This window comes from Amblyomma mixtum, chromosome 9, assembly GCF_055824585.1.
Source record: "Amblyomma mixtum isolate Tamu chromosome 9, ASM5582458v1, whole genome shotgun sequence".
In the NCBI taxonomy this organism is placed as follows: Eukaryota; Metazoa; Arthropoda; class Arachnida; order Ixodida; family Ixodidae; genus Amblyomma; species Amblyomma mixtum.
Window position 1 is genome coordinate 101,673,946 of NC_143020.1, and position 13,133 is coordinate 101,687,078.

Consider the following 13,133-nt stretch of genomic DNA (forward strand, 5'->3'; position numbering starts at 1 on the left):
CTAAAAAAAAAATCACAGAGGAAACCTAAGCTCCGCCGTAATGTTATAATGCGATAGATCTAATGGGTTAAGGCTCAAATATGCGGAACTGGTCATTCTCCACTTAACATTCATATTTCTCTGGGAGTCCTCATACCACTTCTGGCGCAGTGGTGCAGTGGTTAAGCGATGCGCCACTGTTCTGCGATGAAAGGTGCTGCCACGACCAGTGGGGCTTGAGCAACATCTCACAACCAGTCATTAATTTAATTGCCACAGTGAGCAGTTACCATAAAAACCGGAATATAGGTCGGGCCTGAATATAGGTCGACCCCCCGCAACTAACCAATTCTAAAAATGAAAAAATCTTTTTCAGCGGCAAAAGTACCGAAAGACACTCTTACCTTGAAACAAATGCGACTCAGGCTGCACAATGGTGACAGTATTTATTTTCATTTAGATGCTGCTTGTATGTACACCTGGCCAATTCTTTAACACTATCGCGCGACCATCGACCCGCGTGCTGGTCAGCACCTTATTAACGGCGCTGAGTGGCGAAACAAGTGAGATATGCACATGTGTACACATGCTCTTCCTCTCTCTTCTCAGCAGCTCAACAAGTTTGTTTTGGCGAGAGGCGCCGCTGCAACGACTCCCCGGATAACCTGGCAGTGCGCCAAAACGTTGCCGGCGCAGTTTTCTGAAAAGTTCTTTTCTCTCACACTGCAGCTAACGCTCAGACATGTGTGTTGCACACTCATAGTTGTTCCGTGAGATTTTTGATCGTTTCATCGACTAAAGCGCTGTTGCGGCTTTGCGCCAGTCTGAGAAGGTTTTGCTCACGCCGAACCGCCTCCCTGTTCCCATTCTCCAGTGCATATTCAACAACACTCAACTTTAATTTTGTGTCGTAGCTTCTCTAACTCGCAGGCGGCATTATGTTGAAAGATGTCAAGAGAACTGATGCCGAAATTGCAACTTGCTGGACTGGATGCGGCGGTCACTGCATTAAGTCTGTCTATGGCAAGGTTATGCCACTTTACAGTAAGATAAATTTAAAAATACCTAAATTTTTTTTATTCTTTAACACATCAATTTTATTTTCCATGGCCAGACTAGAGCGGTGCTGATGTGTCATTTTTGACTGTATATAAGTCGCACCATTGTATAAGGCTCACCAACGAAAAGTTAGAAACCATAGCTTTATACACCTGAAAATACGATGCTATTCTATTGTACACAAGGAATTAGGCTTGATAACAGTCAATATTTGAGCTTGCTGGCGATAAATAACAAAAACTGCATGTTTCTATGGGCTGTTTTTTATCATAAGTTTACTTGAAGAGTCTGTTGGAGTAATATTCAGATTTTGTTTCCTGTTTTGCTAGGGCAGTCATACAAACAACAAACCGCCATTCAGTGCTAGCCTGCACTTCTGTAACAATTCACTTTAGCCAGCTGTTCTGAAAAACGTTTCGGCGTTGGTTATTACTGGCTGCTAGAACTGATTATATACACACCTCCAAAGCTTGCAGTTCTCTAGAACTGAAAAAAAAAGGCAGTCGTGCAATTAATTTTTTTTTCATCTAAAATGGTATTTCTTGTTTTTCTTTATCCTTTTAGGGTTGTGGAACAGCACAACAGTGATTTCAAGAACGGTCAACTGATTCACAAGCAGCACTGAACTCTCATGGTCAACCTCCAATGCAAGCTTTCTCTCTTGGCTGTGAAATTAATGGGTGCCTAATGTCTCTTGTTTCACAGTAACAAGACTACAAAAATGAATCTCTTAATTGTGGTTAGACTGCCAGTTTGACCTGCCAAGCCTGGACTCGTTCAGCCCCTTGTAAATCAAGCATCGGTACACTGCAAGTGAAACAGAAGGATGCTGCTTGTACGAGCTTGTTGATACAACAACAGAGAGGAAGAGTTCAAAGATGGAATGGGAAGGAGACAACATGAGCACTGATTTATCATAATCGGTAACAGAACAAGAACAAGTGGGCAAATGTCCCTCAGAGAATCCCTCCAACTAATGGCCTTGATCTACTGTCATAACACTGTGGTCAACTGCCGTGCACATCTCACTGCCTCAGTGATGTGCACGCTAGCAGGTGCAATGCAGTTGTCCATGATGTCTTAATAGCTCACTGTCATAGGTCAGACGGCCTATTTCAAGGGCATCTTCCTTTTCGTTCTTCAGTTGCACTGAAGTGTAACAGCCCTAGTGTAGTCTCTTTCTTCCATCTTGTTTTTGCACTGTTCTCTTCCATTATGAAGCAGGGACTTAGTTAATGCATTGACATTTAGAAAACTGCATTGCGTTTCCTTATTGTCATCATCATAATCATCAGCCTGACTTTGCCAAATGCAGGACAAAGGCCTCTCCTATACCTCTCCAATTTCATCTGTCCAGGGGTGGAAGTGCTGCGCCAATTGCGCCATGCTGTGCTAATTTGATCTCCTGCACCAAACTGCGCTCAAACGGCAATTTACGCCCATTGCAAGTATACAGAGCCAAATTTAGCGCAGTGTTATTGTCGGCTGGGCAACACTGGGCGCTCGCGACTTTGAAGAAGTGGATATTTTGTGCTCTGCTTGTAAAACGGAAACGGAGACCATAGGGCACTTGGTTCTGAGGTGCGCAGAACTCCGCCCAGCCCTCCCAGAGGGGGCAGCAACGACCATAGAGATAGCGCTGGGATTTACTGGGGAGGACGGGCGAGTGGATGGGAAAAGCGTGACATTGACGAAGGGGAGGTTGGAGGATTGGTGGCGGAAATCAAGGGAGGGGTGAATTTCGAGGGGAAAAGGATAGACAGACTAGACATTGTAAGAGCGAAAGGAAAATAAAAATAAATTAACAGTGGGGGAAGTATAGGCTAGGTGGCGAAAGCTACCGCCCGGTACAAAGGGTAATGCCATTATCATCCATCCATCCAACGGACGCAGCCGAATTCGCATCGGCAGTTGTGTTCGCTCATGGCATAGAGTTAATAACCAAGCTCATGGTGGTCGGGGCACAGCTGTCACGAAAGGCTTGTACAAGCATGAGTAAAAGTGCTGTTAACTATTATCTGGTAATATAACTTGAGCACCGACCGGTATTGTGAACTTACCTCACATAGCAAGCTGTAATTATTGTGTGGACGAGATACCAGGTTCACTCGTGTAATTTTTTTCAGTAATTTAGGGTTCCAAAAAGAGATGCGGAGGTTTCACGAAACACGTCCTAAAAAAACTTCATAAAGGTCACAACGCCCATATATTTCCTTCATTGTCTCACATACCGCGACCCCCCACTTGCACCCGTCGCTGTCGATGGAAGCCCCGCATAGACAAACATACGTAAGTATGTTTCTCTATGAGCCCCGTCCCCGCGGGATGGTGTGACGCCGCGTGCACAGCTCTAAGCAATAAACACGCAACGATACAATCGCAGAGCCAGCAGTCGGGAGCCAGTGGAGGTAAACGGCGCTAAAACGGCGTCCTTAGGATGGGCCCGGCTGACTAGCGGCAAACCGAATCGCCAGCGGTTCGGTCGGTTCGGTTGTTTAGGATTTCGGACACCTTGTCCTGGAAAGCAACCGCCAGCATGAGTGGGCCGGGTAAACGGCGCGCGAATATAATTTTCTTTACCAGAGCTAATTTAACAAACGAATTATGAACTTCTTACACGTGGAGCTGCCAGGGAATGGGCACCGGGCTTACTACCCGTCGTGCTCGCACCTCGCACCCAGTTGACATTGCTTTGGCCTGGCCTGGACAGTTAATCTTTACAGCGGCGTGGCCGGCGTCGCCTCGCTACTCGCACCTTTCACAGCCGTACACAGCATCGCATTCGCGCCGATCTTCCACAGCATGCCTTGCGTGCACGCGGGTGCATTTTTTTTTATATATATGCTTGGGTAATAAATTCTGGGTGCGCATTTATACGAGGGCGCAAATTATGCGAGTAAATAGGGTAAGTTAGCTCCCTCCTTGTTGGTTTGGCTGTGGCAGTTTTCCGAATTTTAAAATCCACCGGTTGGCGGGCATTGATTTTTTTCCCCCGGTCCTGACATAGTATATTCGAGATTCTGCTGCACTCTTTTGGCGGTTTTGACGAACTGTCCCCATTATGTTGTTGCTTTCTTGTTTTCTGAACTGAAATTAGTAACCGCTAATGTACTGCAACTAATCTTTGTAGTAGCTACCACATGTCTACTTTTTTATGAACTCTAGCAAATATCTTTAGAACAATTGCAGTCCTTTTAATTAATTCTCGCCTGTGGGATCTGTGATCAGTATGCCGTTTTTGGATTAGTTGCAGATAAAATTGCTCTCAGTCGCATTTAAATGTCGCCAGTCTGCTCTAAAAGTGCTGCGAAATAACCTGCAAATTGCTCCTAACCTGCTCCAAAATGGGGCTTTTGCTTCTCCAAAGCTGCGCCGAAATAAGACTTGCTGCTCCACAGCTGCTCCAAAATAAGACTTTTGCTGCTCCTGTGCCTGCTACAAAAAGCTGGAGCCTGCTTCCACCCCTGCCTGTCCTTTGCCAGCTGCAGCCACCGTATCCCTGCAAACTTCTTAATCTTATTTACCCAATTAACTTTCTGCCACCCTCTGCTACGCTTGCCTTCTCTTGGAATCCACTCCGTTACCCTTAAGAACCATCGGTTATCTCGCCTTCGCATTACATGCCCTGCCCAAGCCCATTTCTTCCTCTTGATTTCGACTAGGATGTCAATAACCCACGTTAGCTCCCTCACCCACTGCCCCCCGCTTCCGATGATCTCTTAGTGTTACACCTATCATTTTTCTTTCCGTAGCTCGCTGCGTTGTCCTTAACTTGAGCTAAGCCCTCTTTGTTAGCTTCCACGCTTCTGCCCCATAGGTGAGTACTGGTAAGATACAGCAGTCGTAGACTTTTCTCTTGAGGGATATTGGTAAACTGCCATTCATGATTTGAGAGAACCTGCCGTACGTGCTCCACCCCATTCTTATTCTTCTAGTTATTGCCCTCTCATGATCCGGATCAGCGGTCGCTACCTGCCCTATATAGACATATTCTCTTACTACTTCCAGCACCTCGCCACCAATTGCGAACTGCTGTTCCCTTGCTAGACTGTTGAATATTACTTTGGCTTTCTGCATGTTAATTTTTAGCCCCACTGTTCTGCTCTGCCTGTCTAACTCATTGATCATGCTTTTCAGTTCATGTCTTCAGCTACATATCAAGGCAATGTCATCAGCGAATCGTAGATTAGTTAGGTATTCTCCATTAACTCTTATCCCCAACAGCTCCCATTTCAGGCCTTGGAATACCTCCTGCAAACAGGTGGTTAATAGCACTAGCAAGACCGTGTCTCCCTGCCTGACACCTTTCCTTATTGGAATTTTATTGCTGACTGTGTGGAGGACTATGGCAGCGGTGCAGTCATAGATATCTTCCAGTATTTTCACATAACACTCTTCTACACCCACCGCACGATTATTATATTAAATTCGCGGTCCGTAGAAATAGAGCAGTTTAAATGCCTCGGGGTTATATTTTCTGCAAGTATGTCATGGGAAAATCATATAAATTACGTCTTGAAAAAAACTCAAATTACTGATGTAATAGGCCATCTAAAATACATACTTCCCACAACAACTAAAATGGTGGCATACAATTCAATATTAAACTCACATTTAAACTACTGCAATTTAGTGTGCGGCACTACAACATTCACTAACCTTGAACGTATTCATTTAATGCAAAAAAAATATCTCCGAAATACAGATAATTCACCATTCCAACATCCAAGTGCAACTTTCTTTTGTCGTTTCAGAGTCGTTAAAGCACATAATCTTTATAAATATTGCCTTAGTGTCGTTTTCAAAACAGAAATCAAGGATAACATAACAAATCTTAAGAATTTAGCAGAACTAAAGAAAAAAGAATTGGCGTATCCAACAAGACATGGTGAAGAATGGACAGTGCCGACACCCCAACTAAATCTTGGTAAAGAATGCTTTCAATGCACTCTTTCACCTTTTCTAAATAGGTACATCCACATTCCTGTTCACGTCGAGAACTTCATAATTCGTTTTTGAATAACGTGGTTTAAGTTTCCTTGTGTATACATATTGCTGTTTCATGCATTCTTTGGTGTTTCCTTGATGTGCTTGTTTTTGTATTGTATTTGTTTTGTATTTGTTTGTATTGTATTGTATTTGTTTTGTATTTGTTTCGTGTTTGTTTTGTATTTGTATTGTATTTGTAAAATTGTATAATCTCTTATGCTGCCTCCCTGCTGATCATTAGGATCGTAGACTCGTCAAGCTGCCCAAGGGCAGCTTTTTTCTATGATTCCTCCAACTGTATTGTTAGATGGGAAATGGCATATTTACTCGCCTAATGATCGCACACTCTTTTAAAAAAAATGATGCAAATTTAGGGGTGTGATCATTACGGGGGTAAATTTTTTACAAAAAATTTTTGAGCACTGAAAACGCAAACAAGTTGCAGGCAGACAACCCTTGTCACCCGGGCGTGCTACCCGCGGTTATGCCGCTAAACGCGGTTATCACACACCGAGCTCGACGACCTCGGCTTACGTCGTTAACCGAGAAGGTAGAGTGTGAAAAATGCACGAGCTGGCCCGCTTCAAGAACATACTTTCTTCGCATGAAATCACGCTCCAAGAGCAACACGCATCAAAATAGGCAGTGTGTATAGTGCTGCGCGAGGGCGCTTTTATGCAGCCTTCGGTCTTGTTCGAAGGCGCAGCAGCAGCGTACAACACCAACGTCCCACAGCGCTCAAGCTACGCATTTTGCCACCATTACACTGAAAAATGTCCGGTCCCTGCCGCATCGTTGATGTACTTAGGTGACGCGTTCGCAATGCTCGGAGCACCGGATTCCGTGCGTTTCCCGCAATGGTGCCGCCCGCGAACGTGGAGGACGATGGCACTCTGTATTCCCTAGTCGTTGCTAGGCCTAACTTGTTTCATATCGAAGCCACAGTGAACGGAGCTTTTGAATTGACCAACACTAAAGAATGGTCTTCTTATGGCGCTGCCTTATTGACAACCTAATTGTTTCATATTGAAAGAAATATATACGATAGATTTCAGCGATGCCTTAGCAGCGAAGCTGGCGTGCAAACAGATCGGGTCAGTCGCGCTGCAACGGCGGCAGCTGCTACGCGGCTGCGAATGTAAAACTAGCTTGTATCGTAGTTGTTGCTCCTACCAGCAACTCGGTACAGGTCAGTGATCCTGAAGGAGGATTCATTTTTGACATTCCCGTATCCCAGGGCTTATTATTTACGAGAACAAGAAAGTTTAGCCGCATCACCGCGTCACTTCATTCGCTTCACTGCAACCCAGAATGTTGGCGAGCCTTGTGACAACGGCGAACCGTGATTCGAGATAATCGCAGTTAAGTTTGGTATCCGCGGTTAAGCATAACCGCGTTTAGGCTGCCCGTGTGACCGCAGGTCAACCAACAGGCTGCTGCCGATGTAATGCTGACAGAGCAAGATGGTCATCTGCACGTGCCATCTGTCAGACTGCTAGACTCGACATCGTCGACAAATTGCAGCGGCAAGTTAGGGGTGCGATCATTACGCGGGGAATAAAAAAAAATGAATTTTGACAACAAAATTAGCGGGTGCAATCATCATGCAAGTAAGTACGGTAAACTTGATTCTGCAATGGCTGCATGACCGCTGAGGCTTCTACTGAGTCAAATACTTTTTCATAATCTCTGAAGGCTATATATAGGGGTTGGTGATGTTCTGCACATTTCTCGGTCGCCTTATTGATGGTGTGAATACAACCTATTGTAGAGTTTTTCGAAAGCCTACCTGATCATTGGTTGATTGAAGTCTAAGGTTTTCCTGACTGTATTAACAATTACCTTAGTGGATCTGTTGTAGGCAATGGATAATAAGCTGATCGATCTGTAAGACACGACTTCGATGTCTCTTTTCCTGTGGATTAAGATGTTAGCATTGTTCCAAGCTTCTGGTATGCTCAAGGTCATAGGTATACAGGGTGGCTAGTTTTTCTAGCACTATCTCCCCTCTGTCCTTCATTAGATGTCCTGGTACTTGATCCTCACGAGCTGCTTTCCCCCTTTGCATTGCTCCTATGACTTCGTTTACTTTCTCTTTCGTTACTGGTGGGATGTCCCATTTCTGTGTGATACTGCTTATCATCTACATCCTAATTACATTGGCTAACGTACATATTTCGGTAGAGCTGATTGGCTCAGTTAACTATATTATCTATATTGCAAATGACATATTGCCCTCTCTGTCTCTTAACGCATTCATTTGATATTTGCCTATGCCTAGTTTCCTTTTCATCGCATTTAGGCTAACTCCGTTCATTAGAACACACTCAGTTCTGTCCATAGTAAACTTGCTTATGTCAGCTACCGTGCGCTTCTTGATTATGATTGAGAGCTTGGCCAGTTATATTTTGTCTGTAGAGTTTGCTATAGTGTTTCTTAGATGTTTCGTCTCCTGAGAGAGCTTGCCAGTATCCTGTCGAACTATCCTACTACCTATCTCTGCTACGCGCTCCTTAATGATAGCTGTGAGATTATCATTCAGTGCTTGAACATTAAGATTGTCGTCCTCAGTTAAAGCCGAATATCTGATTCTGCAGCGAGATCCTGGATTCCTCTACTTTCCCTCGTGCCACTAACTCATTGATGGGCTTCTTTCTTGTACTGTTATGAAAACCCTCTTTAACACAAACAAGAAGGCTTGTTTTTAGTGGTTTAATTTAGCATCTCCACAATGAAATGTGCATTACTACCTTCATACATAAATTACAGTCCTTGTCAAAAGTATGTGCGCATCAATAGAATTGGTGGAGCAGTCCACATCGGAAAAGTCTGCTTCTCATTCTGTGCACTTTTGCATGATGTTCGAACCTGCATTGCATTATGCTACCTGCACACTTGGTTATGCAAAAATTGATCTGATATTCTTAACAAGTACTGGATATTATTGCTCTGTAGTGTGCAGTGAAATGCATATGACAGGAATGTTAGAATAGTGCTTATACTGATTGTAATGTTAAGAGATCGGAAGCGGGCGGAGTGGGTGAGGGAGCAAACGGCGGGTTAATGACATCCTAGTTGAAATCAAGAGGAAGAAATGGGCTTGGGCAGGATATGTAATGCGAAGGAAAAGTAACCGGTGGTCCTTGAGGATAACGGAGTGGATTCCAAGGGAAGGAAAATGTATCAGGAGGCGGCAAAAAGTTAGGTGGGCAAATGAGGTTAAGAAGTTTGCGGGGATATGGTGACCGCAACTGGCAAAGGACAAGGTTAATTAGAGAGACATGGAAGAGGATACTCGACAATAGACCATATTCACGCTATCAATCAGCTGATAGAGAAATGCGCAGAATATAACCAACCCCTATATATAGCCTTCATTGGTTACGAGAAGGCATTCGACTCAGCTGAAACATCAGCTGTCATGCTGACATTGCAGAATCAGCGTGTAGAAGATTCTTATAAAAAAATATTGGAAGATAGTTATAACGATTGCACAGCTACCGTAGTCCTCCATAAAGTCAGCAGTAAATTCCAGTAAGGAAAGGTGTCAGGCAGGGAGACACGATCTCGCCAATGCTATTCAACGCCTGTTTACAGGAGGTATTCCGGGGCCTGAAATGGGAGCTGTTGGGGATAATAGTTAAAATACCTGAGTAATATGCGATTCGCTGATGACATTGCCTTGCTAAGCCACTCAGGACAAGAACTGCAAAGCATGATCAATCAGTTAGACAGGCAGAGCAGAACGGTAGGGCTAAGAATTAACATGCAGAAAACCAAAGTAATGTTCAACAGCCTAGCAAGGGAACAGCAGTTCGCAATTGGTGGCGAGGTGCTGGAAGTAGTAAGAGAATATGTCTATATAGGGCAGGTAGCGACCGCTGATCCGGATCATGAGAGGGCAATAACTAGAAGAATAAGAATGGGGTGGAGCACGTACGGCAGGTTCTCTCAAATCATGAATGGCAGTTAGCCAATATCCCTCAAGAGAAAAGTCGACAACAGCTGTATCTTACCGGTACTCACCTATGGGGCAGAAACGTGCAGGCTAACAAAGAGGGTTCAGCTTAAGTTAAGGACAGCGCAGCGAGCTATGGAAAAAAAATGATAGGTGTAACGTTAAGAGATCGGAAGCGGGGCAGTGGGTGAGGGAACAAACGCGGGTTAATGACATCCTAGCTGAAATGAAGAGAAAAAAATGGGCTCGGGCAGGGCATGTTGCGAAGGCAAGATAACCGGTGGTCCTTAAGGGTAACGGAGTGGATTCTAAGGAAAGGCAAATGTAGCAGGGGCGGCAGGAAGTTAAGTGGGTGGATGAGATTAAGAAGTTCGGTGATACGGTGGCCGCAACTGGCAAAGGACAGGGTTGATTGGAGAGACATGGGAGAGGCCTTTGCCCTACAGTGGGCATAGTCAGGCTGATAATGAAGAGGTTGATGATACAGATTGTTCATTGTTCCATTGAAGGCTGTCAGTAATATTCAAAAGTAGAGTGCTGAGATTTGTTTTTTAGGATAGTCTTGTTACATTGTTTTTAGCTATCTTGTGAGGTCTGAAACCAATCAGAGTACAATCTCAAAAAAAATGCCGGAGTGGCGGCCCAGTGATTATATGGTGCTCGGCTGCTGACCCGAACGATGTGGGTTCGATCGGGGCCGCCGCAGTCACATTTCGGGGGCGGCGAAATGCTAGAAAACCTCGGGGGGTCGAAATTATCCAGAGCCGTCCACTGTGGCCATACTCTAAACCATACTCTCAAAACCCATTTGGCAAGTCTTGCTAACAGTATTACTAGCAGTTTTCAATGAAACACTCTGTACATGTGCTACTTCTATTTCTAGAGCAGCTGACCCTAAAAGATGCGAGGGGGTCTTTCATGTGATAGAGCTCTGCACGTCCTTATTTATGCTTCATTTATTGCAGACAGTGACGAAACACCAAATACGAGTGTTTATCATCATCTTTTATTCACTCTTCAGACATTCCATAAAGGATGGAGGTCGGGATGTTGACCAGTCACACCTAAGTGTACAAAAAAATTGATAATTTTGTTGGCCATGTTTGTTGTTTGTGTTCCAGTAAGCTGTTGTCTTTACTAATGTCTCAATCGTTTAAAGAGGCCAAAGTAAAGTGTCTTCATTGTTCTTTGTGATATAACACTTTCTGGATTAAAAATGTTTGCCAACTGTCTGGTGCTGTATGAAAGTTGTTATGCTGCCTAACTAGCTTTGAGAGAGTAAATGATACTGGTGGTCAAATTATAATTGCAGCAGACCTGTAGAGGTGATCTTTGTGAGTATTCAAGTCAAATTTAAAAGCTCTGCATGAACCCTATTGCTTACAAATTATTTTTCAAAATCTTTGCTCAAAATAGCTCATTACCGAATAGGGCGATACCTCACCGTGCATTCTTGACCGCCTGTATACCCCCTATATAATCAATAGGCAGTCTTAGCGAGCCTTAGGTGGCGTGGGAGGAATGGGGCTGGTTTGGGGAGTAGAGGGGTGAAGTTGGGACCTGTTTTCTTTATTTTTCTTTCTGGTGCATTGGTGTGTATGGGTTTCATAATGGGACCATGAGGAAGCCCCAACATGTTTAATTGACGATATCTTCGGTGTTAATGAAGCTATCGTAGGATACAACTTAAATAAACAGCAGTTCGCAACAATGGGCCATGTTTTGCGGCACCCTGTGTTATTCCGCTGACCAGTCACCACAATAAGCGAAATCAGCTTTTTAACATTTGACTATGTTGAACAAGCCAGAGGCATCAAAATTCTTGGGCTTATAATTTTGTCTGGCGGTTACCTTCTTTATGCAACAGGAGATGGTTTTTAGCAACAGATTACTTTTTTGACATGGAGGTATTCTGTGCACCGGTACTGAATGGGAGTCCGATGAATCGTGAGTCATAATAGAGGGTTCATCCCTGATTAGTCATGAGTCCAAGTGAGCTCAGGTGATTTGTGAGCCTAAACGAGTTTTATGCGCGAGTTTGAGTGAGCCCTGTCTCTGTGAGTGTGAGTGAGCCCGTAGGCTGACCAAACTTTGTGAGTGAGCCCGAGTGAGCACTAGTGATCTTGCCGGGGTGTGCCTGCTTCGCACTGAAGCTGCAGTGGAGAGTGCTTTAGAACTAGCCACTACCTATCGTAAGATGTCTAATCCTGTTAACCAGTACACTAAAAATAGAATAATTGCTCGTTGAATGTAAGGTACAGTTGGTTTCCACAGCACCATCTACAGACTGCAATAGCATGCCAGGCGGGAACCATGGCTCGGCTTTAGTTAGGTAGGCTTCACTGCCTGACAAATATTGTGTCGAAATTGAGTGCAAAAGACTGAATCAGGCATTCCTCATGTTCCTATTGTCACGCATTTTACAGTGCTAGGGCTGGTAGCAGGTGTCCCAGCTTGTCTCCGTACATGAAAAGTGATCGAAGAAAGCCATTAGGAGAAGCCCCTCTTGCATGGGCGGGGTGCTTGCAGGGGTAAAAATCGAATCACCGGTGAAATCGGAGTTCATGGTTTATGATTATGGTTTAAGGGGTTTAACGTCCCTAAGCAACTCAGGACGCCGTAGTGAAAGTCATTGGAAAGTTCGACCACCTAGGGTTCTTTAACGTGCACTGACATCGCACAGTACACGGGTCTCTAGAATTTAGCCTCCATCGAAATTCGACCGCCGCGGATGGGATCGAACCCGCGTCTTCTGGGTCAGCAGCCGAGCGCCGTAACCACTGAGCCACCGCGGCGAAGTCGGAGTTCAATAGTCCACGGCTTTCCTATAATTTTGCACAGAATTTTCAGGTCGATCTGTTTGCTCATTATATCTAATAATTTGAAATATACGGGTTTGATATATCCAGGCTCTACTGTAGGTGTACTCATCATCTTATGTCTGGTATGTATGTAACACTGAAATGTAACACGAAAATTGAGGTGCAAAAACCATTCTAAAAGCAGGAAAGGATAGGAAAATGAGAGGCTCGTTATGACATACATATGAAGGAAGTCTCCAAAACCAAGCAGGGCATAGGGCATTCGTTTTTAACTTTGTGGTGTTGGTATTAATTTGTTGATTTTGATGAAAGTAAAAGTAAAACCC

General features: G+C 44.3%; 1 protein-coding gene across 3 annotated transcripts in view; it reads left to right on the plus strand.

Annotated features, from left to right (window-relative positions):
- Positions 1 to 13,133, plus strand: part of LOC149330393 (uncharacterized) — an 80,047-nt gene that overhangs the window by 41,569 nt on the left and 25,345 nt on the right. For 2 of the 3 annotated variants that reach the window (XR_016285681.1, XR_016285682.1), the window contains exon 8: positions 1,603 to 1,718. Coding sequence is in view for 1 of the 3 variants with exons in the window: in XM_089560935.1 (XP_089417061.1) it covers positions 1,603 to 1,626 (24 nt within the window). In the remaining 2 variants the exon portion in view is untranslated. Of the gene's footprint in view, positions 1 to 1,602; positions 9,572 to 13,133 lie in introns of those variants that run through there. The other variant, XM_089560935.1, reaches the window with a different exon arrangement.